The sequence below is a fragment of the Kazachstania africana genome, chromosome 2, assembly GCF_000304475.1.
Source record: "Kazachstania africana CBS 2517 chromosome 2, complete genome".
Taxonomy (NCBI): Eukaryota; Fungi; Ascomycota; class Saccharomycetes; order Saccharomycetales; family Saccharomycetaceae; genus Kazachstania; species Kazachstania africana.
The window spans coordinates 486,437-511,508 of NC_018941.1; the positions used below are offsets into that span (position 1 = coordinate 486,437).

Genomic DNA, 25,072 nt, shown 5'->3' on the forward strand with positions numbered 1-25,072 from the left:
TATATCGCCTTCTTTGCGTAGATCTAATGGAATTTTAAAATTTTCAGCTTGTTCCCATCCTTTTCAGGTAATTGATAATATATTGCATGTGTGTGCGATGAGACAAAAAAAAAAATAAAGGCCTATACATATAAAAGGGTAATATCTATAATAATATATAAGGGCAGAGAAATCAAAGCTTTTTGACATTTTCTGCTCTGATTTTCTCTACCTGTTTCAATAAAGTCTCTAAATAACGATCATGAATCTTAAATTCGTCTGTTAGGGGCATATTCTCTAGAGAATTGTGTAACAATTTGATATATTCGTAATTAGTCCCGCTTGGACCCACAGATTTTGCAATAATTTTTGCCGTATCATCGAGGTCTTCTGGTCCAACGAAGGAGCTATTTGTAACAGTACCGATATAGACGGACGTGGTCAAAATTCTTCTACCTGTAGATACATGAACCGGTAATGACTTTAAAGATTCTTCCAATTCGGATTCTTGTTCCGGAGAGACTTCTAAGTGAACTTGTACTTCATGTAGAGTATAACCACCTTGCTCTCTTACGTCTAGATTCTCCTTAACTTCGTCTGCATATTTTTCAGGAATGTAGTATACACAACCTAATGTAATTAAATCATCACGATCATTAATTTTATTATCGTAAAATTGACAATCATTCAAAAACTCCACGTTACTCATCACTTCATCGTAAGGTAATAAAGTCACGACACGCCCAGGATCACCTGGAACACCCCTATGGTCTGTAGAAGCCTGCCAAAATCTACGAAGGTAACCATGAATTATAGCCGGTACTCTATGTGTATAGTGCGGTGGAGGTTTATATATCAATGAACCATAACCTAGAACCCAAATACCATTATCTACCGTCATCTTGCCAATCTGACAATTTTATTTGTAGAAGAGTATATACCAATTTCCAGTAACAAGCTGCTTATATATGAAGACAGGCAAGAAGCGATGGTCATGTACCTTTTTCTTTTTTCTTTTTCTTCGAAGCTTGCTTTTTCCAACACAGCGAATTGACTAAATTACTTGTTATTACTTACTACTCTTATTAGCACTTGTCAGTACTGATCTGATAATAATGGGCCTGAAAATCAGTAACCGAATTGAATACTAAAAGGGGTCTGAAACGCAAAGTAGGGTGTTTAATACGAAAAAGTCATTTTGGGTCCAATATTCGTGAACTTACATTTATACAGGTGCAAGAATATGCTGTTTGACTACGAAAATAGTACGGAAGATAACTTCTATCTCTTCTGTCTGTGGCATTTCGCTGTGAGTGTTGGCTTCTCTTCCATCACCATCTGGACTACTTTTTATTCCCCGTGTAGGCCAGCAGCGAGTTTTGGGTTGCGAAGGACCCACCCCTCCCAGAAGAAGAAAAAAGGAGAAAGAGAGAAATTTTTTCTCGTGCGAATTCCTTCATTTTGAAGACCACTTTCTCATTCTTATACAAGTGAAACTGGTTTCTGTATTTTGACACTCATACTGGTATCTTCTTCTGGATCAGAAAGTAATACGTCTAGATGTAAATGTGAAGTGCGAGTGCAGGTATGATGCTCCAGAAGAAAGTTCTGTGGCTCTCATTGTTTACAATACAAAGCCTAATGGATATAATGGATTTTCGCCATCTTTTCGAAATGTGTTATTTGATGTAAAATTCGTATTTCTCAGCGGCGGATGCCATGGAGCAGCTGTTACCATTTTGGTCAAGATATCTTTGTAGGATTCTTTCCTCATCTCAAAATATCTTGCCAAGATTTTTTTGATACCGTGCATTTGCTGTCCTTAAGTGAAAGCTTCATGGTGACAAAAATTACCTGGAATGAATTTTTAATCCTTTCATTGCCCGTTTTGTTCACTTATTATCCTGTCAACCTTCCATGTTTCTTCCTTTTTCAAAATGTTCGTGGACTAAATTCAAATAGATATATGGGAATTCGTTCTATCGTTGTGTCAGAAAAAAAAATTGAATCTGGTCGAAACTGTTACTAGAATATGCACAACATTTTGGTACCACATTATTCTTTCTCGTCACTCGACTCAGCAACCGTTCACATCTTTCGTTGACAGCAACAATAATCACAAGTTGTAGGGTTCTGCAAAATGTCACTGATATTATAAGTCATGAGAAACTGGCACTGCCATTCTTCTCTAGTGACTAAATTAAATTTTGTGCGAAATATCAGTGAAAATTGTCTTTTAATGTGATTCAAACACTCGTAACTGACTTTAAATGACAATTCATTTCTCACAAATTTTTCATTAAAAAAGTGCACATTTTTTTATAATTTATTGTCGTAAGTCTACACAATGAATAATAATGCTATTAAACCCACTCAACAACTCATTAAAACCTTTCTTGTGTCCCTCCCACTACTATGAATTTCGTTACCCTCTTGCTTTTTTTTCATCCTAAATTTTTTTTCTTCGACGACATTAAAAAGGAAGACAAGGAAGGAAGTCATATCTCTCGTTATTTGTTTAATAAACAATAAAGATAAAAGTAACAGTATTTGCCATCATTGTAACCATACTTTAAATAATATACTACATATATTAAGTATTTCACCATAAATTACTATTAATAAGTAAGAAACGTATGGTATAAAAATGGCTGTAAAAGATTCTATACCAACTGAAATTTTACAAAATCCTGAACTATATGGTCTAAGAAGATCACATAGAGCCAGTGCAAACACGCAGCAACACTATATAGAAGATGATGATGACGATGATACAATAATAAAATCAAATAGAAGAAACAAGAAAAATAAGAATTATGATGATGAAGAAGAAGATGATTTTGATGACAATGATATTGATGATGACGAAGAAGAAGAGGAAGATTTTATTGATGACGATGACGATGATGATTATGGTAGAATAGTATCAAAGAAGAAATCTAAGAAGAAAAACAAAGTATTGAAAGAGAAAACCATAAATTTACCAACTAGATTCTCATCTCGTAATAATAATAAAGTTGTTAATTACAATACTGAATATTCTGACGAAGATTTATTAGAGTCCGGCGAAGATGATTATGATGATGAAGATGACATCGATGATAATGAAGGATTATCAGAGCATGACTACGAACAATCTGTAACACCTGCTGCTTTGGAAGATAATCATTCCATCGATCTAGTTGTGACACACAAATTAAAGGATGGCGCTGATGAATCAGCACTCAAAACTATACCTGATTTACCTCAATGCAAAAAATCATTCCAATTTCTGATAAAATGGGCAGATCAATCTCATCTTCACAATAGCTGGGAAACTTACGAATCATTGGATGGAATTCGTGGTATCAAAAGATTGGATAATTATTGTAAACAATTCATTATCCAAGATCAACAGGTCAGATTGGACCCATATATCACACGTGAAGATTTGGAAGTCATGGACATGGAAAGTGAACGTAGATTAGATGAATTCCAAGAGTATACACTACCTGAAAGAGTCATCGATAGTCAGCGTGTAACGCTTGACGATGGGACGTCTCAATTACAATACTTGGTCAAATGGTGCCATTTGAACTATGACGAATCTACTTGGGAAAATGCTGTCGATCTCGTCAAATTGGCTCCAAATGAAGTAACACATTTTCAAAATAGGTCCACATCTAGACATTTACCACAATTTTCAACTAATTATGCTTCAAATCAAAGACCTCATTTTGAAAAGCTAGATGCACAGCCCTCATATATCAAAAGTGGTGAATTGAGGGATTTTCAACTCACAGGTATTAATTGGATGGCTTTCTTATGGTCAAAAAATGATAATGGTATATTGGCAGATGAAATGGGACTGGGGAAAACTGTCCAAATGGTGTCTTTTATTAGTTGGTTAGTATATTCACGCAAACAAAATGGACCTCATTTAGTAGTTGTTCCCCTATCAACTATGCCTGCCTGGCAAGAAACTTTTGCCAAATGGGCACCTGGTCTAAATTGCGTATGCTACATGGGTAACCAAAAATCAAGAGATACAATACGAGAATTCGAATTTTATACAAACCCACAGGCAAAGGGTAAGAAAAATGTTAAATTTAACGTTTTATTAACGACATACGAATATATCTTAAAAGATCGTGATGAACTGGGAAGTATCAAGTGGCAATTTCTTGCCGTTGACGAAGCACATAGATTGAAAAACGCTGAATCCTCATTATATGAATCATTGAATAGCTTCAAAGTTCATGACCGACTTCTAATCACAGGTACGCCCCTTCAAAATAATATAAAAGAATTAGCAGCCTTAGTTAATTTTTTAATGCCTGGAAGGTTTACCATTGATCAAGAAATTGATTTTGAAAATCAAGATGACGAACAAGAAGAATATATCAGAGAGCTACACAAAAGATTACAACCTTTCATTTTACGTAGATTAAAAAAGGATGTTGAAAAATCTTTGCCTTCAAAGACTGAACGTATTCTGCGTGTGGAGCTGTCAGATATCCAAACTGAATATTATAAAAATATTCTCACCAAAAATTATAGAGCTTTACAAGCAGGTGCAAAGGGAGGTCATATTTCTTTATTGAACGTCATGAGTGAACTTAAAAAGGCATCTAATCATCCTTATCTATTTGATAATGCTGAGGATCGTGTGTTGCAAAAGTTTGGTGATGGGAGAATGACACGTGATAATATTTTAAGAGGGTTAATCATGTCTTCTGGTAAGATGGTGTTATTAGACAAGTTATTAACAAGATTGAAGAAGGATGGCCACAGAGTATTAATTTTTTCTCAAATGGTTAGAATGCTAGACATCATGGGTGATTATCTATCAATCAAAGGTATCAACTTCCAGAGGTTAGATGGTACGATACCTTCTGCGCAAAGAAGGATATCCATAGATCACTTCAATGCACCAGATTCAGTTGATGATGTATTTTTATTATCAACAAGAGCAGGTGGTTTGGGTATCAATTTAATGACAGCGGACACCGTCATTATTTTTGATTCTGATTGGAACCCTCAAGCAGATTTACAAGCTATGGCCAGAGCGCATCGTATTGGTCAAAAGAATCACGTAATGGTCTACAGACTCGTTTCAAAAGATACAGTTGAAGAGGAAGTTCTTGAAAGGGCACGTAAGAAGATGATTTTAGAATATGCAATTATTTCGCTTGGTGTCACTGATGGGAACAAATATACAAAAAAGAATGATATGAATGCTGGAGAGTTATCGGAAATTCTTAAATTTGGTGCAGGGAATATGTTCACAGCAAACGATAATCAAAAGAAATTGGAAGATTTGAATTTAGATGATGTTTTAAACCATGCTGAAGACCATATTACAACACCTGATCTTGGCGAGTCTCACCTTGGTGGTGAAGAATTTTTAAAGCAATTTGAAGTTACAGATTATAAGGCAGATGTAGATTGGGATGATATTATTCCTGAGGAGGACTTGAAGAAATTTCAAGATGAAGAACAAAGAATAAAAGATGAGGAATATGTCAAGGAACAGTTAGCAATGATGAATAGAAGGGATAATGCTTTGAAAAAAATTAAGAATAGTGTTGCAGGTAACAATACACCACCAGATTCTGATGATGAAAGTTATTCAAAATCAAGAAGAAGAGCCAGAGCCAACGACCTAAATAATATTGGTGAAAGTGAAATTCGTGCAATGTATAAAGCTCTTTTGAAATTCGGTGATTTGACGGATATGTTTGAAGGATTAATAGCGGATGGCACTTTACCTGTTAGATCAATCGAAAGATATCAAGAGGTATTCTCAGAACTTGTTTCAACCGCTAAAGACTTTACTGAAAGTGAAGAAGCAAAAAGAACTGAACTAATCTCGAAACTCGAGAAAGAAGCAAATATATACAGAGCCAAACTGAAATCTGGTGAAATCAAAGAAACAGAAGAGGAGAGTAAAACTAATCCAATAGCCAAATTGGCCATGAAGAGAAAAGAAAAGAAGGCTGCACTATTTGCATTTATGAATGTCAAACAATTGAATGCTGAGACTATAGCTAATAGAGTTGACGGCATGAGTACTTTAAAGAAACACATACATACGCATTTCAAGGATAACGTGATGAAATTTAACCTGGGAAACAAAACGCCAAAACCAGCACAGAATTGGAGTTGTAACTGGACCAAGGCTAACGATGAGAATTTATTGATTGGTGTTTTCAAACATGGATATGGTTCATGGGCTCAAATCAGAGATGATCCATTTTTGGGTCTTACGAATATGATTTTCCTGAATGACCCACAAACAGACAATGGTAGAATGGTCAAGAAAGAGGATACCAAGGATATTACTGCTAAGAAAGGTAAGGGTATTACTGGGTTTTCCAAAAAGGTTCCGGCTGCCATTCATCTGAGCAGAAGAGTTGACTACCTATTCTCTGTGTTAAAAGAAGATCAACCAGAGTATCCAGCAAGTTCAAATGTTAGCAAGAGTGGTAGTATAGACTCTTCAATTGACAAGTTGCCGAATGGAACTAAAAGGAAGAGACAACGTAAAATTTCTGCTCCATCCACGAAAGCAGGGACACCACACAGTGCAAATAGTGACACTCCTCCAGCTAAACGTATGAAACCATTCCCAAAGGGTCCCGCAGCAATGAAGAATCCACGTTTGAACTCCTTCACATCTAACCACGAAAATCAAGGAATTGATGAAAAACATGAAAAGGAATACGAAAGCATGAATGAAGACGAATGTAGACATACTATGAGTACAGTGCGCACATCTTTGAAAAAGTTAAGACGCGGCGGTAAAGGCTTGGACCGTAAAGAGTGGGCCAATATCTTAAAGACAGAACTCACGACGATTGGTAGCTTTATAGAAAAGGAGAAAGGAAGTTCCAGGAGCTATTCTGCAGACAAGTTTCGCAAGCATTTATGGTCATATGCTTCATATTTCTGGCCTGCAAATGTCAAGAGCACGAAGCTCATGGCCATGTACGACAAAATAACTGCATCAAAAGACGGTGTAAGCACCGCTGAAAAGAAAGCATAATACAAATAACCATGCCTCTCACACTCGCCTCATACAAATCCCTATATATACCTTCCATGTATACTATCTAGAACTCAAAATGCATCCTGCACAGTTGCAACGAACTCAACTATCAACATGTCTCTTCCGCTCTCTCAGTGGCTTAATCAAGCCACGTGATACTTGTCACGTGCACATAATCATCATCCCGCACGACAGCCTCTCGCCAGAAATTTTTTTTCTTTCTTTTTCTGCTCGTTCGACGAAATTTTCATAAAAATTTCTCTTCAACTGACGAACAATTGAGCCATCTCACAAAATTTTCAATGGAAATTTAATACTTTTTTTTAAGAATTACTGTTATTGAATAGTAGTATTTTGTCTCTTGAATCCTTGAATTTTTAGTTATATTTATCTCTTCTTTCCATCTTTTCTGAGCTGTATAGTAACTTTCAAGTTAACCTAGAGGGCATAATATATAAAAGCAATAGTCAGTCCAAGTATTTTCTTTGACAATCAAGACCACTTTTGATATATTATTGATATTAATAAAAAAATAAAAAAAACTAAAAACCTTTTAAAAAAAAAATCCCAATCGTAATCATGTCTGATATCGCTGACAAAGCTGCTGAGCAATTGGAACAATTGAACATCAAGGATGAACAACAAAATGCTCCATCAAGCACCGGTTCAGAAGGTCAACAATCTGACAGCAACTCTACTTCATTATACGTTGGTGATTTAGATCCATCTGTTTCAGAAGCTCTCTTATACGATATCTTCTCTCCAATTGGTTCTGTCACTTCCATTCGTGTTTGTCGTGATGCTATTACCAAGACTTCCTTAGGTTACGCTTACGTTAACTTCGCTGACCATGAAGCTGGTAAGGTCGCCATTGAAAGATTAAACTACACTCCAATCAAAGGTAGATTATGTCGTATCATGTGGTCTCAACGTGACCCAGCTTTAAGAAAGAAGGGTAACGGTAACATCTTTATCAAGAACTTAAACGCTGATATTGATAACAAAGCCTTATACGACACTTTCTCTGTCTTTGGTAACATCTTATCTTCTAAGATTGCTACCGACGAAAATGGTAACTCCAAGGGTTTCGGTTTCGTTCATTTCGAAGAAGAAGCTGCCGCTAAAGAAGCTATTGATGCTTTGAATGGTATGCTATTAAACGGTCAGGAAATTTACGTTGCTCCACACTTATCCAGAAAGGAACGTGACTCTCAATTAGAAAAGACCAGAGCTAATTTCACCAATGTTTACGTCAAGAATGTTCCATTAGATACCACTGAAGAAGAATTTAAAGAACTTTTCGAAAAACCAGGTAAGACTTCTTCCATCGTTTTAGAAAAGGGTGAAGATGGTAAATTAAAGGGTTTTGGTTTCGTTAACTACGAAAACCACGAAGATGCTCTAAAGGCCGTCGAAGAATTAAACAATACTGAATTCAAGGGCCAAGAATTATACGTTGGCCGTGCTCAAAAGAAATACGAACGTATGCAGGCTTTGAAGCAACAATACGAAGCCACCAGACTAGAAAAGATGGCTAAATACCAAGGTGTTAATTTATTCATCAAGAACTTAGATGATTCCATTGATGATGAGAAATTAAAGGAAGAATTCGCCCCATTCGGTACCATTACTTCCACTAAGGTTATGAGAACTGAAAACGGTAAGTCCAAGGGTTTCGGTTTCGTTTGTTTCTCTTCTCCAGAAGAAGCTACCAAGGCTATCACTGAAAAGAACCAACAAATCGTTGCTGGTAAGCCATTATACGTTGCTATTGCTCAAAGAAAGGAAGTTAGACGCTCTCAATTAGCTCAACAAATCCAAGCTAGAAGCCAAATGAGATACCAACAGGCCACTGCTGCTGCCGCCGCCGCTGCTGCTGGTATCCCAGGTCAATTCATGCCTCCAATGTTTTATGGTGTCATGCCACCAAGAGGTGTTCCATTCAACGGTCCAAACCCACAACAAATGAACGGTGTTCCACCACAACAATTCAGAAATGGTCCAATGTATGGTATGCCACCACAAGGTGCCCCACAGGGTGGTTTCCCAAGAAATGGTAACAATGCCAACCAATTCTATCAACAAAAGCAAAGACAAGCTTTAGGTGAACAATTGTACAAGAAAATCTCTGCTAAGACCTCTGATGAAGAAGCTGCCGGTAAAATCACCGGTATGATCTTAGATTTACCACCACAAGAAGTCGTCTCTTTATTAGAAAATGATGAATTATTCGAGCAACATTTCACTGAAGCCTCTGCCGCTTACGAAACTTTCAAGAAGGAACAACAACAACAACAACAAGAATCTGAAGCTGCTCCACAAGCTTAAGAAGTATACTATCTTTTCTGATTGCTTTTTTTACTAGTTTTTATTGCAAGCCAAAGCATATTTGATTCCTTTTTTATTTTGTTTCAATTTATATTTTCCTCAGTTTTTTTTTGACTTGAATCCTCTTCGAGTGAATTGTAAGTAGTTCTATTTATGATATCACCTATGTGTACTGTATAATTTTATTATTAAAATAAAAATATCTCCAAGATTTCTTCTTAACATAAAACACAATTCTTTTTAATACGCCATTATTTAACTGATATTCTTACAACTAATACCATAAGAATACTTGTCTTGTCACCAAACGTATATAATACCTTCATTTGCAACGAAAGGAATTGTGATCCTGATTCTGCTCAAACTCCGGTACTTACTGTTCTAAAAATAGAACTCCTTCTTCTTGCAATGCATATAAAGGCATCCATCGTTACTATCAATGTTGAAAGAACCGTCATAGTTGCTGCCAAACTATTTGAAATAGATTAATCTCAAAAGCTAATTATTTAGATAATCTTCCATTTCCTCTTAATTGCCATTTCAGCATATTTTCGGACATCCCGCTTTACAGATTATGTGCCTTTAATTTGCTTAGTATATGAAAAAATGGATACATTATATATCAGAAACATACCTATTCATTCATATAGAATAAATACTCCAGAACCATTAAGACGCATCACTAACAGATAGGGAGGTTTTGATTTATTACGAAAAGGTCCATGTCTGACAGATATACAAATCCTTTCGAAGAAGAGCCGAATGATGAGATGCCCCCTTCGGAGAATCCATTTGAGCTGGGAACTTCAAATGGCTCATCAAATATGAATAATGGCAATACAAATCACAGATCAGGCCATACTACTGCTTCTATTATGAAAGATTCAATAAATGGTGAGTTCGAAGAGTTCGAACCCATATCACAAGATGATGCCCACTCATTCCAAGCCACCCCAAATTTGAATCATGAAGGAGCGACCTTTGATGATGTGATATTAGATAATGACGATGATAATGATGATGAATATCAGACTACAAAAAGATTTCGAATGGGTACGAAAAGGACAAAGAAAGGAGGAAAGCCCCTTGTTGGGAGAGCAAAAACCCTGAAATGGGCTAAAAAGAATTTCCTTGATCCATTTGAAGAATTTGCAAATATCAATCATGATGATGATACTTTTGATGAGTCTGGTATGAGAAATCGGTCTGATGAGCTGAGATCGATTTATTATAATATGCCTCTTCCTGACGATATGATAGATGCGGAGGGAAAACCCATTGTAGAATATGCTCGTAATAAAATAAGGACAACAAGGTACACACCGCTTACTTTCCTTCCAAAAAATATATTATTCCAATTCCAAAATTTTGCTAATATCTATTTTTTAGTGCTAATTATTTTAGGAGCCTTTCAAATCTTTGGTGTGACAAATCCGGGTTTAAGTGCTGTGCCTTTAATTGTTATCGTTATTATCACTGCAATTAAGGATGGTATTGAAGATTCAAGACGTACAGTACTAGATTTACAAGTCAACAATACGAAAACTCACCTACTGAAAGGTGTAGAGAATGCCAATGTGTCAGCTGATAATGTTTCATTATGGAGAAAATTTAAAAAGTTGAATTCTAGAATGCTGTTCAGATTCATTCGTTATTGTAGGGACCACTTTACTGAAGAAGGTAAGCGTAAAAGGGCAATGAGAAAGCGTAATCAGTTACGTGCTGCTGCTATGTCTCAAAATAATAAGCATCCCAGGACATCTCTTGACTCCATTGAGAGTTACAGAGTCTCCGCTGAATTTGGTAGACCATCCTTAGATTACAATTATGTTGCCACGGGGAATTCTAATCAAAAAGATGTTAGCATTATGGACCGTAATTTGCCTCCAAGGACGGATTGCAAGTTTGATAAAGAATTCTGGAAAAACGTTACCGTCGGTGACATTGTGCGTATACATAATAATGAAGAAATACCCGCTGATCTCATCTTGCTCTCAACATCAGATGTCGATGGTGCTTGTTACGTGGAGACTAAGAACTTGGACGGGGAAACAAACCTGAAAGTTCGTCAATCTCTAAAATGTAGTTTAGACATCAGATCTTCCAGAGATGTAGCAAGATCGAGGTTCTGGGTAGAAAGTGAGGGCCCACATGCAAATTTATATTCATACCAAGGGAACTTAAAATGGATAGATTCAGTTGATGGTGATCTCAAAAATGAACCAATCACAATCAATAATGTTTTGTTACGTGGCTGTACCTTGAGAAATACCAAGTGGGCGATGGGATTAGTTGTTTTTACTGGTGACGAAACTAAAATCATGCTAAATGCTGGAGCTACACCGACTAAAAAGTCAAAAATATCTAGAGAATTGAACTTTTCGGTCATTTTAAATTTCGCAGTCCTTTTTGTTCTTTGTTTCATATCTGGTCTGGTTAATGGTATCTACTACGATAAACAACCTGCTTCACGAGATTACTTTGAGTTTGGTACTGTCGCTGGAAATGCTGCCACCAATGGTTTTGTTTCGTTTTGGGTAGCTGTAATTCTTTACCAATCGTTAGTTCCTATCTCACTTTATATCTCTGTTGAAATTATCAAAACAGCACAAGCAGCTTTTATATATGGTGATGTTTTACTTTATGATGCTAGATTAGACTATCCTTGTACCCCAAAGTCGTGGAACATCTCAGACGATCTCGGTCAGATTGAATACATTTTCTCAGATAAAACAGGAACCTTGACTCAAAATATCATGGAATTCAAAAAATGTACCATAAATGGCGTCTCTTATGGACGTGCATACACAGAGGCCTTGGCAGGCCTACGAAAGAGACAAGGTATAGATGTCGAGAGCGAAGGCCGCTATGAACGAGAGGAGATAAGTAAAGACAGAGATACGATGATTAACAGTCTTTCTAAGACTTCTGAAAACTCACAGTTCTATCCAGATGACATAACATTTGTTTCTAAAGAGTTCGTGCAAGACCTAAATGGGGCAAATGGTGAAATGCAACTAAAAAGCTGTGCTCATTTTATGTTGGCTCTAGCGTTGTGTCACACTGTATTAGCAGAGAAAAACAAAATTGACCCTAACAAATTGGACTTGAAGGCACAATCACCAGATGAAGCTGCTCTGGTAACGACTGCTAGGGATATGGGTTTCAGCTATATAGGGAAAACTAAAACCGGTTTAATTGTTGAAATACAGGGTGTTCAAAAGGAGTTCCAAATTCTAAATATTCTAGAATTCAATTCATCCAGAAAGAGAATGAGCTGTATAGTTAAGGTACCTGGTGCTACTGAAAAAGAAGATCCTACTGCTCTTTTAATCTGCAAAGGAGCTGATTCTGTAATCTATTCTCGTCTAAGCGATAAGAAAGAAGCTAATGATGAAACTCTACTCGAAAAGACGGCCATACATTTGGAACAATACGCTACTGAAGGCTTAAGAACCCTGTGCGTTGCTCAAAGAGAAATTCCTTGGTCGATCTACCAATCATGGAATGAAAAGTACAATGTTGCAGCTGCCGCCTTATCAAACAGAGATGAGCAGCTAGAGACAGTTGCTGACGAGATTGAGAGAGAATTGACCTTGCTTGGTGGTACGGCTATTGAGGATAGGCTACAAGATGGTGTCCCAGATGCAATCTCGTTATTAGGAGAGGCTGGTATCAAGCTATGGGTCTTGACCGGTGACAAAGTTGAAACAGCCATAAATATTGGATTTTCATGTAACTTATTAAACAATGAAATGGAATTGCTGGTAATAAAATCATCAGGAGATGATATCTCCGAGTTTGGTACGGAACCAGCTGAAATTGTCGAAAATTTACTTGATAAATATTTGAGGGAGAGATTTGGACTCGCTGGAACTGAGCTTGAACTAGATCAGGCCAAAAAAGATCATGAACAACCTAAAGGGAATTTTGCAGTTATAATTGACGGCGAGGCTTTGAAGATGTGTCTCAGTGGGGAAGTCCTAAGGCGCAAATTCCTCTTACTTTGTAAGAATTGTAGGGCTGTTTTATGTTGCAGAGTTTCTCCTTCCCAAAAAGCTGCTGTGGTTAAGCTAGTTAAAAATTCCCTCGATGTCATGACTTTAGCAATAGGTGATGGTTCAAATGACGTAGCAATGATTCAGTCTGCTGATGTCGGCGTAGGAATTGCAGGAGAAGAGGGAAGACAGGCTGTCATGTGTTCGGATTACGCTATCGGTCAGTTCAGATATTTGGCAAGACTTATTTTAGTACATGGAAGATGGTCATACAAAAGATTATCTGAAATGATTCCACAGTTTTTTTATAAAAACGTTATTTTCACGTTGACTTTGTTTTGGTATGGTATCTATAACAATTACGATGGTTCCTACTTGTTTGAATACACCTTTTTGATGTTTTATAACCTTGCCTTCACTTCACTTCCTGTCATTTTCATGGGTATTTTTGATCAGGATGTTAGTGACACCATATCTATGGTAGTTCCGCAATTATATCGGTCAGGTATTCTTGGTCTAGAATGGAACCAAACAAAATTTTTGTGGTATATGTTAGATGGATTATACCAATCCTGCATAGCATTTTTCTTTCCATTTTGTGTTTACAAAGAGACAATGGTTGTTACAAGTAACGGCTTAGGGTTGGACCACCGATTTTACGTAGGGCTTATGGTAACAAGCATTGCAGTTGTTACATGTAATGTTTATGTTTTACTCCATCTTTACAGATGGGATTGGTTCACTTCATTGTTTATTGCTCTATCATGTTTAGTATTGTTTTTCTGGGGTGGAGTGTGGTCTAGCTCTTTTACCAGTAAGGAATTTTGGAGAGCAGCTGCTCGTATTTATGGCTCACACGCATTCTGGGGTGTCTTTTTTGTTGGTATGCTATTTTGCCTGCTACCAAGATTTACTTTTGATTCCTTCCAGAAGTTCTTCTTCCCAACAGATTCTGAAATTGTGAGAGAAATGTGGCAACGTGGTGATTTTGACCGCTATCCACAGGGCTATGACCCAACAGACCCAAACAGACCAAAAATACCTAAACATGCGAAATATGAAGATAGTAATGCAGGTGTTAGGTTAAGTAGGACATTTGGAAAATCTAATCGTTCCCACGAGACTATTGTCACGGAAGAAATACCGATGACGTTCATGAACGACGACCAAGGTTCACCAGTAGCTTTGAAGAGAGTTCAAGAAGAGAGCGATACAAACTGGAAGGCATCTCCTAAGGAAACACAAGACTTACTGTTTTCTCCGCGCTTACATGAAGGTGCAACCTTTGATGAGGGTACGCCTAACAGAACATCTCTAGATAGGACGAGAAATGTCATGCTAGCCTCAAATGAGCTTGATAATCGTTATTCAGTAGAAAGAGCTAGAGTTTCTCTAGATCTCCCAGGAATAACGCATGCAGAATCGTTAATAGAGGGAAGGAAGAGCTTCCACGGTAATAGACACACATAATCTGCATCAAATTATATAAATTTTATGTCATTTTATATATTTCAACTTGATATTTCATCCGATTAATTATAAGTGTACTAAACTCTACCCAATGATAGAACAAGTATATATGAACATCTCTACCCCACAGTCTAAAAAAGTCAGTGTGATTCCCGTTTCCGCTAAGTAGAAGCCACAAATCAACCTCCTGTGAGGCTACAAAGGTTACCATAGCATTGCATAAAGAATTGCTAGTCAAATATAGCTCAGGTAGGTAATATATTCGCAGAATGCTGCGTCACTGTGCTTACAACTTCTCTTGACGTCCTCCTGGCCCCCACACTGCATCGTACGAGATTGTTTTTTTTTAGGCGGAGCGGTTTTTGATCTCTGCTTAGAATTGACTTACTTGAACATTCCACTTTGCGGGAGCCTGAAAAATTCGCTGGTGGAAAATTCTTCTTACTGAGGCTCCGATCCCAGCTGAAATATAACTTGCCGTTGCAGAATTATACAGCTTTTAAGCTAATTCCAGTCTTATATCACATTTTATACCACAAGAGGGCTCAATTAGTGCCAAATAATTAAAATAAAAGGTACTTTAACGGGATCCAACGTTTTTATATTGTCTATAGACATTTGAATTGTTATTACGAATTTAGTTCATAAGGTTGATTAGTATGTCATGATTTGAAGGCTCCTACGAGCTACTGTGATTTTGATTAATATGTTTTAACTAATAATCTTTTACTAACAAGAAGTCCCCATAAAGATTACTTTAATAGCATCTCTAAGTCCTTTTGCAAAGCTTACCTTTTTTCAAAGAGCACAAGGTCGAGCTGACTAAGATTGATTATAAGTACTTGCTATAACAAACTCTTTCGAGGTTTTAAATAGTCTTTCTAAAGAGGTAACTCTGGACAGGATTTCGCACCTTCTTAGTTTTCCTCATAATGGCTAGAATCTCATCCAAACTAAAATACGCTAATGACACTCTTGGGGCTACCAAAAGTCCCGTCACAGACACTATAAGTAAATGGAAAATACCTCATTATTACAAAAGAAAGCACAATTCCGGTCAGACGTCTACAAAGCCTCAAAAGGCGCCGGGTTCTACAATTTCTCCAAAGATCAATACCATTAACAGTTCTAAGAAAGTTATCATTGAGGACTCCAGTGATAAGACTTCACGATCCAAGAAGAAAAATAGCAAATCTGAAAAGAGAAACTCAAGAGAGATGGTCTTTGTTAATTACACTGTACAAGATAAGTCACTCCCAGAGTCACCTTCAAATAATAATGTATCGTGCGCCCCAGAGGAAAAAAATCATAAGTTACGCTCAAAAAGAGACATGCTTAAAATGTTTCGTTCTGCTAAAGATAATTGCGCTCCTCAATTGTCCCCATCATCCTCAGTGGGCGCTTCCATTGTGGGGATACCACAGTATAATGCGTTGAATAATCAAGTTAGCACGCCTATGGAAAGCAATGAAGACAGCCAATTTGGGGGACCACTTAGTTTAGAGAAAATTAATGACAAGTTTGACTATGATGATTTCATGAAATATGGTATTATGACCAACTCAATCTCTGAATCAGAGCTTTTGTTAGAGTATACGCCATCAAATGGTAAACCAAGGTATGAAGAAGAAGTTGTTCCTATCTCCAAGAGGAATTCATCATTGGCAAAGCCTCTCAGACAAATTGCCAATCATCCTTATGCCAGCTCATCGCCTTCACTACCTACTATCTCAACTTTGCCCCTAATTAGTGGTAAAAATGGGAAAGCACAACTTTCTCAAAGTGAACAGAATTTTGACTTGAATATTTCACCTTCAATTTCTAATGCTGGGTCAAACGTTGGGTCAATACCAATGAGCAATAGCAGAACAAATTCAAATCGTAAAGATTACAGTTCGAAGATCATACCTCAATACATAGGACTCAACACAAATAATTATGATTGTACTGATGGATATTCTTCTTCTCAACAGGCCACGGCCGGAAACTCTCAACCAAGTGCAAGCCCAACTTCTGATAGCACTGCTCCAGTTAAAATGGGAGAAGAGAATGATGCTTCCATTGAATTCAGTAAAATGTTCATTAGAAAAAGGGCAGATACTGTGGGATCTATATATTCAGGTCGATCAGCAAGTACATCTACACCATTAAATAATGTGAGCAATTGCATTAGTAAAACGACGACACAGAGAGTTGCAAGTATAGGATCATTATCATCTCTTACAAATAGATATTCGCCAATTAGGACTGCTTCACCAGCCAGACCTCGCTCTGCCACCCGTACTTCCTCAGTCTACCGTCTATCAAGAGATTTAACGTCTTTATACAGTGTACCTGATGAGGAAGAGGCTGTCGAAAATGCAGATAATGAAACCTTTTTGGATTCACAATACCCGAGTAAATATTATACTAATAACTACAATAATCCAACCACTCTCAGATTTGGACATAAAAAGAAACAGGAATCAATTTCTGACTTATACAGGCACTCAAGGACAACTTCCGCAGTTAGTGTCACTACCCCCTCCTCCAGCTCTTTCATGACATCACCTTACTTAAACTCAACATTTGCAGTTGCAGCATCTGGTTCAGTGGCATCAACACCCACTACGTATGATAAATATGGCGCAACTAACGAAAATACTAACTCGGTTCTAACTAATGCATATGCATCATCGCGCGCTTCCAGCAATATGAATAGGAAGAGTGAAATTGATAGTAACAATGCCATGATTGAATTCGCAGAATTAAGATCATCACTTGAACATTTACCTGTGATAAAGGGTATTGGCAAGAAAAAACATGATAATAGAAAGGATACCATTTATGATTCTAACAATAATGATAATATTCAGATAAAGCAAGAAAAATCTTTTGCTACTTCCGGCACTGACGCACATACAATAGATATGGGCAATACTACGAGTCATACTATTAACAATCATGTGAATGATGATCTTTTGAGGATTTTTACTAGAGACAGCAGTGAAAATGGTAGTGTTATGGATTGCTTGATGGGCAATTCTTTATCTACCATTGCAAGTTCTACCCAAGGCCATAATTTCCCATCTAATGAAGAATATTCCTTGATTAACACTGGTGCAGGCTTGGTTGATGTAAATTTGAATCGTTTTACAAATTCACCAATGGTACAAAGCAAGGTTATATCTTCAAATCCAGGTATAAATATTCCTAATGGGGATGAATTGATGACACAATCTGCCTCGGGATTCAGTTTTGAAGGTTCGACATCGTTTGCAGAATCACAGAATAAGACCGCCGAAAGGGAAAATTCAAAATCAGCTTCCGGATTATCAAATAAGGAGGGAGCTTTTGAAGTTCCTTCCTATCATCAAGCATCTACAATAAACCCACTAGAAAAAGCATCTTCCCCCTCTACGGTCGCACCGATGACGAATAATGGTCATGCTCTTGATTTTGACTCAGTTCTCGGACCTGACTTACAAGATATTTCCCAAATATCGTCTGCTCAATCAAATAATGATCATTCCGGTCCAAGCTTTGGGTACTCAAATGTACATGCAAATTTCGATGTCAGCAACATGGATATTGATAATTTGACTAAGCTTTTTTATTCGAGCAAGTAGATGTCTACGTACGATTAGTCTCCTTACCAGCTATTGCTTCGATCCTTCAAACATTAAAACATAGCAATATACACACATACAAATATAAATGATAAACATAGAAAAAAATGCATTTCCAGTTACTGACTTGTAAAAAATAGTTATTATATAAAATTAAATTTCAAAGATAAGTAGGCAAATTTTCTTTGATATATGCAAGTAATTCATCACTTGAGCCGTGAGGGTTATCTAGCTGCCATATGATTGCATCACTATTTGCTTTTCCCAACCATGGCCCAGCTTTCATCTCTAACGATTTGAGTAACTTTTTACCATCAAGCAATGGCTTCAGGTTATGGCAATCAACCAAATCTTGGTCAATAATATAATCGTAAAATAATTCATACTTTCTGAAAATAAATTCCGCGCTTTGGTCATTTTCTGCGTTATGTGTACTCTTGAGATATTCATCCACCAAGGAAGTGAAATGCATTATTTCCCAAGTACCGTTAAAGTCTCTTAAAAAGGTGCCTAATTCCGATCTTTTTAAAAAATTTTCTTTCAAAAAGAATTTATTCATCATTCGTTGGTAATTTTGGATTGAATCCACGCATTTTGACACAATTGCTGCATCATTCTTACTAAATTTTAGCCCTTCTCTTACCACACTTTCCACTAAGGACATTGTATTATTCATCTTCTTTTTAGGCAATGAAATAATTTTTAGGTTTGAGGCGGGAATAAGAGTTGAAGCTAAGATGAAATTTTGGCAAAAATTCCTATTTTCTTGTAATAATGTCCTTAGTCTGAATACATTATTGATTAATGAATCATAGTTTTTCAAAAAAGTTAACAGTTGTCTGTTCATTGGACCATTCCTTTTATAAATATTTATGATTTTTGGATATTCTGAATTGTTCTGTTCATTAAATTCTATAACACTTTGATCACCATGCCAAAAAAAGATTACATTTTCGAGATTGGATATTTGAATCAATTTTAATGCAATGAGTGGGTTTGATCCGTTTAGAATCTTTTCCATTTCTACACCTATTCTCTCTCTAGAGATTTTGGAATTGAAAGAAAGATTGATTTCGGGATCATTCATTTCGAAAAGAACCTCATTATCAATTTTAAAATTGAATCTGGACGCAAATCTGATTAATCTTAGCACTCTTAATGGATCGTCTAAGAAAGTTTGTCTTGGTGGTAATGGTGTCTTCAAGACACCTTCTTTCAAATCCTTTAAACCACGATGTGTATAATCTTCAATTTGATCACTAGCAATGTTATAAAATAGGGCGTTCAATGTCGCATCTCTTCTCAAAGCGTCTTGTTCTGGAGTACCAAAGTTTACAATTGGAATTCTTGAAGTTTCCGTATATTCTTCTGATCTTAAATTAACGAAGTCGATCTCTACACCAAACAGTTTGGTAGTAGCTGTCTCTAAATGTTTGGATTTTTCCGGATTTTTATCTATCTTATGAATCGAATGAGGTTTAATCCCATATTTACCGTAATTTTCCAATAAATATTCGTTTAATCCACGAGCAAACTCTTCACCCGTCATAATATTTATCGCTATATCTAAATCGTGAGAACCTTGACCTAATAGCTTGTCACGTACCCAACCACCAGTAATCCGCAAAGTCAGAGGATCAATCGAAGGATCATAAGCAGACGTACTATTATAATAGTGAACGTAATCTTTTAAAAGATTACAGATTTTAGATTCAGTTTCCGTTAGTTGAATATTTGGAAGTAGTTCTGATGAAGTACTGTGGGATGATCTTGTAATCATGTCATTGACCACATCAGGTATCACGGATGCATTTTTGTCGCTTATAGCATCCAAATTTAAGCTGCTATTATTTACAGAATCTGAAATATTGTTAGCAAGACGATAATCTCTAGTACTCTTGGTGGAATGTGTCATTACAAAAGAAATAGGATATAATGCGCGGCGAATTCGATGTGTATTACTAGCAAAACCAAAACCGAACAATTTAGTGCCCCGTAACAGCATTAACTAACAGAATTGTACCCTCCCAATTACTAAATTAAAAATGTATTGAACCCATATAAATTAAGCTCATCGCTTGAAATTTCAAAAAGTTGCAGCAAAAAAAAAAAAAAGTCGACCACTTCAAGCCCTAACAAAATCCGACCCAAACCTAACAAAAATTTAAGCAAATTCCGGGCAATGAGTCACTAACCCTAATATTCAGCCCTAAAATTTCTTTTCTTCGAAAAAAAAATTTTTTTTGGGCAAAAATTACCATTTTAGGAAAGTAGCAGGGCGAAAAAGAAATTCTACCTTCTTTTTAAGGGAATATTACTTTATTAAGATCGATGAGGAAAGATTTTGGTCTTTGGCCCAAAAAAAAAAAAATTTGGTTCAAAGGGGAGAGATGCTAAAAAAAAACTTCAACATAAATCATATAGAAGGGCATAAAGTGATATTATAGTAGTGGGAAGGACTATATTGATACGAAGTTTCTAGAAAGAAATATTTAGCTCTATCGATCATACTGTTAGGTTCCAAATTTGGTACACTGTGAAACTTTATTTTTCATCGCTGGTACCTTACAACCCCTTCATCTCATCGCAACATTTTTTGGCAAGAAAAAAAAATTAAATAAGGAGAACATAGAACTCTTATATCAGATCTCTGATTTTTTTTAGTCAGCCAAATCTTGTTGAGTTCATTTTGATAATAGCGCTAGGTGTCTTACAGCTCAAGTGGGCTACAGTTTTACTTTGTCTTCAAATAGTATTATTGGCCGAATAGGAGAATTTATTATCAAAGAGAAAAGAATAAGACTATAACAAGAAGACTTTCACTTGCGTGAATAAAAAAATACAAGAGAAAGATTCATTTTAATACACAACCAAAAAAATAGAAAAAAAATACCACATGAGGATGAACGGATCTAAAGTCCCGAGTGAAGTAGTAGATGGTATTCCCGTCTTTAAACCTAACTTCGACGAGTTCAAAGATTTTTATTCCTATGTTAGCGCAATAAATAAATATGGTATGGAAAGCGGCATAATTAAAGTCATACCTCCCAAAAAATGGTTAGACATGCTCGAGATTCCTCCAAGTGATAAGACGCTGAAAAAAATTGTAATAAAATCACCTATTCAACAACATATATCCGGTAATAAAGGAATGTTCACCGTTCATAATGTAGAGAAAAATAAAACTTACAACATTATACAATGGAAAGACTTATCTCACGATTATGTCCCACCAAATAATCCACATTATCATGACAATAATACCAACAATAATGATAACATCAATAATAACAATACAAATGATAATATTCCTACTAAATCATCTTTTTTGAAGACTAAAAACTTTGAAAAATCATTTTCATTGAGTGATTATAAAGAGTTTCAAAAGCATTACAATCAAGATAACTTGGACCAATTCAAAGATAAAGAAAGATTAGAATTTTTGGAGTCATATTACTGGAAGACTCTTTATTATACACCGCCAATGTATGGCGCAGATACACCAGGTTCGATTTTCCCCTCAGATTTGGAAACTTGGAACGTCTCCAAATTACCAAACTTATTGGATTATCTAGATGAAGATATACCCGGAGTCAATAACTCCTATTTGTATGCTGGTCTGTGGAAGTCCACTTTTGCTTGGCATTTAGAAGATCAAGATTTATTTTCCATCAACTTCATCCATTTTGGTGCACCTAAACAGTGGTATTCCATTCCACAGGAGGATCACGAAAAATTTTACAATTATATGAAAGAACAATTTCCAACTGAATTTAACCATTGCTCCGAATTTTTAAGACATAAATCCATTCTTATATCGCCGAAGTTATTACGGGATAATGGAATTAGAGTCAATAAAGTAGTTCATTATCAAAACGAATTTATTATAACTTTCCCATATGGTTATCATGCTGGTTTTAATTATGGTTATAATCTTGCAGAATCTGTGAATTTTGCTTTAGAATCATGGTTGAAGATTGGTAAAAAGTCCAAAAGTTGCCAATGTGTTAACGATTCTGTAAGAATTAATGTGTCTAAATTGGCACAAAATTGGAGAAATAAAAAGAAACTACATAAGGAAAATGATAATAAGAATAATACCAGTAATAATAATAACGACGTTCTAACCAAAAATTATACAAATGATTCAAATTCTAGAGGGAGAAGCTTTAATGAGTTGTTACATTACGGGTCCCAGGCACTCCAAAACATTTCAAATGACAATGAGACTGAGGGCTCAATTTCAAAAGAACAATCTTTTTTTCAAAATAATGCATATGACAACCAAAATATGTGTTTAAGATCAACTAGTCCAACTATCAATTCTACTCAATTACCACAATTATCGTCCCAACTTCAACAATCTTCTAGTTCGCATCCTATTGTTAGTAGAACCTCATCTCCATTCCTTTCAAGAATGATGGATTTATCTAATATTATTGAACCAACATTGGACGATTCTTCGTTAAAGCTTAGAAAAACTTTAGCGTCTCCACAACCAACGACTTCGGTGCCTACTACTAGCAATATCTTGAATGGAAATAACAGTACCCTGGCACCCTTAGCCATGCGAACAAATACTGTTCCATCTTCAACACTCTTCGATTACAATGACGATAACATGCTAGCGCTTAGTTTGACTTCAATGGCAAATAGCGGTAACTCATCTCCAAGATTGAAAAGACAATTGTTAAATAACAACCTTAACTCACCTATCGATTCAGCCAGCAATGGTTTCAATGGGGCATCATTAGCCATGAAACCTACACTTTCACCACTAGCCAACAATTCCAGTCCGGGATATTTCAACGGTGCTTTTAATAATATGAACAATTTCATCTCAGTGAAGAACAATAATGGTAGTAGCACAAACTTGTCGGATCTACCCTTTCCCTCTCAAAATTTATCATTCCTTAAGAGGACAAAATCTCCAAATATTGTCACTTTGAACATATCGAGAGAATCATCCAGAAGTCCAATATCCATTAATGCAGTTGAATTGAGTAGACCATCATTATTGGCAGAAACGCCGAATTTCTCTTCGAATTTGAAAAATGAAGCAACTTCTGCATTCATCCAAGAGGATAAGTCGAATGTGGTTGCACTACAAAAGAGGGGAAGAAAGTCTGCCTCCCCCTCTCCAATACTGAAAAAATCAAAATTACAAGGAACTTCCATTATTCATCCACCACAAAGTAAATTTTCTGAAGAGGAAGTTGTAGTATCAAAAAATGGTAAAGTTTATATCTGCCAAATTTGTAAAAGACAGTTTTCCTCTGGTCATCATTTAACTAGACATAAGAAATCAGTGCATTCTGGAGAAAAACCATTTTCCTGTCCTAAATGTGGTAAGAGGTTCAAAAGAAGAGACCATGTGTTACAACATCTTAATAAAAAAATACCTTGTATTCCTGATAAGACTGATGGTAGTGCTACATCCACCAAACTAAGAAAGCAACTAGATATGACTGAAGAAAACGTTGCACCACAATCCGAAGGTAATTTCCTGGTTCCCAGTAACGAAGAAAACCCAGTAGGATTTTTGAAACAGGATGAGTCAGTTAAACAGGAATAATATCTTATATATTTTTGTTTATACCCATATTTATATACTTCTAATAATATTATTTATCAAGAATTTATTATCATCTCATCTGTCTGGATGACTGCAGAAAGTTTAGTCGATGGCTAATTTCGAGTATCGGTGATTGAATAAAAAAAACGCATAGAAATCATTATGTCAAACGAGAAAGATCATCGATATAGAAGAGTTAGGCGATGCTTCCAAGGATCAATCCATTGAGATTGTTGTTGCTTGGTGCACCAGGCTCTGGTAAAGGCACACAGACAAAGAAGTTGAAAAAATTACTTCCAAATATATTGGCTATATCTTCCGGAGATCTACTTCGAGAACAAGTGACGAAGCGCACTAAGCTTGGTAAGGAAGTCCTACAATACATAGAGAGGGGAGAATTGGTACCAGATGGCTTGATATCAAGATTTGTTACTGCACAGTTATTGAAAACAAAATCAGAAAGCGCACAAGAGCAAGTGCAGTGGCTATTAGATGGATTTCCTCGAAACTTGGACCAAGCTAGGTCATTCCAAAATACTTTAAGGGTATTAAATATGCCATTGAGTAATGTAATCGAATTGAAGGTTCCTAAGTCACGCATCCTAGAAAGGTTGGCTAGCAGATATATTCATGAAGCAAGCGGTAGGACATACAACCTCTCATATAATCCACCAAAAACTCCAGGAGTAGATGATTTAACCGGCGATCCATTGGTAAAAAGAGTTGATGATTCCCAAGTGGGTGTGATTACCAGAAGACTAGACGATTACGATAAGTTCATTACTCCATTGAGAAACTATTATAATGAACTCGGTATCCTCTCCACTGTCTCCGGTGATACATCAGATGAAATCTTCCCACAAATTTTACAAGTACTAAACCTAAATGCAGCCCCAGCTTCAACCTAATTTAATTAGATTCATTAGGACTGTTTGATGAAGCTTATCTCCTTTTAAATTAGTCGATGAGGTCGCATGTCTATGCATTTTCCTAATCACGTGATAAGTTCGACTTTTTTGAAATATTTTGATATATTTCTATCTTGTATATATTGGAACATCCCATATTGAGAATTAATTCTGGT

At 36.2% G+C, this 25,072-nt stretch overlaps 8 protein-coding genes across 8 annotated transcripts; 6 read left to right on the forward strand and 2 right to left on the reverse strand.

The window, feature by feature from the left end:
- Window positions 1–172: 172 nt before the first annotated feature.
- Window positions 173–880, reverse strand: GCG1 (gamma-glutamylcyclotransferase; the record flags this gene model as incomplete). Its single annotated transcript, XM_003955632.1, has 1 exon — window positions 173–880. One exon carries the CDS (start codon window positions 878–880, stop codon window positions 173–175), a length of 708 nt encoding a protein of 235 aa, XP_003955681.1.
- A 1,746-nt stretch (window positions 881–2,626) lies between these two features.
- Window positions 2,627–7,006, forward strand: CHD1 (chromatin-remodeling ATPase CHD1; the record flags this gene model as incomplete). The annotated part of the gene is made up of 1 exon (XM_003955633.1): window positions 2,627–7,006. One exon carries the CDS (start codon window positions 2,627–2,629, stop codon window positions 7,004–7,006), a length of 4,380 nt encoding a protein of 1,459 aa, XP_003955682.1.
- A 582-nt stretch (window positions 7,007–7,588) lies between these two features.
- On the forward strand, window positions 7,589–9,337 carry PAB1 (polyadenylate-binding protein; the record flags this gene model as incomplete). The annotated part of the gene is made up of 1 exon (XM_003955634.1): window positions 7,589–9,337. The coding sequence occupies one exon, from the start codon at window positions 7,589–7,591 to the stop codon at window positions 9,335–9,337; it is 1,749 nt and encodes a 582-aa protein (XP_003955683.1).
- Window positions 9,338–10,059: 722 nt separating this feature from the next.
- DNF1 (aminophospholipid-translocating P4-type ATPase DNF1) lies at window positions 10,060–14,805 on the forward strand (the record flags this gene model as incomplete). The annotated part of the gene is made up of 1 exon (XM_003955635.1): window positions 10,060–14,805. The coding sequence occupies one exon, from the start codon at window positions 10,060–10,062 to the stop codon at window positions 14,803–14,805; it is 4,746 nt and encodes a 1,581-aa protein (XP_003955684.1).
- A 932-nt stretch (window positions 14,806–15,737) lies between these two features.
- On the forward strand, window positions 15,738–18,413 carry BCK2 (Bck2p; the record flags this gene model as incomplete). The annotated part of the gene is made up of 1 exon (XM_003955636.1): window positions 15,738–18,413. The coding sequence occupies one exon, from the start codon at window positions 15,738–15,740 to the stop codon at window positions 18,411–18,413; it is 2,676 nt and encodes an 891-aa protein (XP_003955685.1).
- A 160-nt stretch (window positions 18,414–18,573) lies between these two features.
- On the reverse strand, window positions 18,574–20,193 carry CCA1 (tRNA adenylyltransferase; the record flags this gene model as incomplete). Its single annotated transcript, XM_003955637.1, has 1 exon — window positions 18,574–20,193. One exon carries the CDS (start codon window positions 20,191–20,193, stop codon window positions 18,574–18,576), a length of 1,620 nt encoding a protein of 539 aa, XP_003955686.1.
- A 1,122-nt stretch (window positions 20,194–21,315) lies between these two features.
- On the forward strand, window positions 21,316–23,988 carry RPH1 (Rph1p; the record flags this gene model as incomplete). The annotated part of the gene is made up of 1 exon (XM_003955638.1): window positions 21,316–23,988. One exon carries the CDS (start codon window positions 21,316–21,318, stop codon window positions 23,986–23,988), a length of 2,673 nt encoding a protein of 890 aa, XP_003955687.1.
- Window positions 23,989–24,191: 203 nt separating this feature from the next.
- On the forward strand, window positions 24,192–24,896 carry ADK2 (adenylate kinase ADK2; the record flags this gene model as incomplete). The annotated part of the gene is made up of 1 exon (XM_003955639.1): window positions 24,192–24,896. The coding sequence occupies one exon, from the start codon at window positions 24,192–24,194 to the stop codon at window positions 24,894–24,896; it is 705 nt and encodes a 234-aa protein (XP_003955688.1).
- Between the last annotated feature and the right edge of the window lie 176 nt (window positions 24,897–25,072).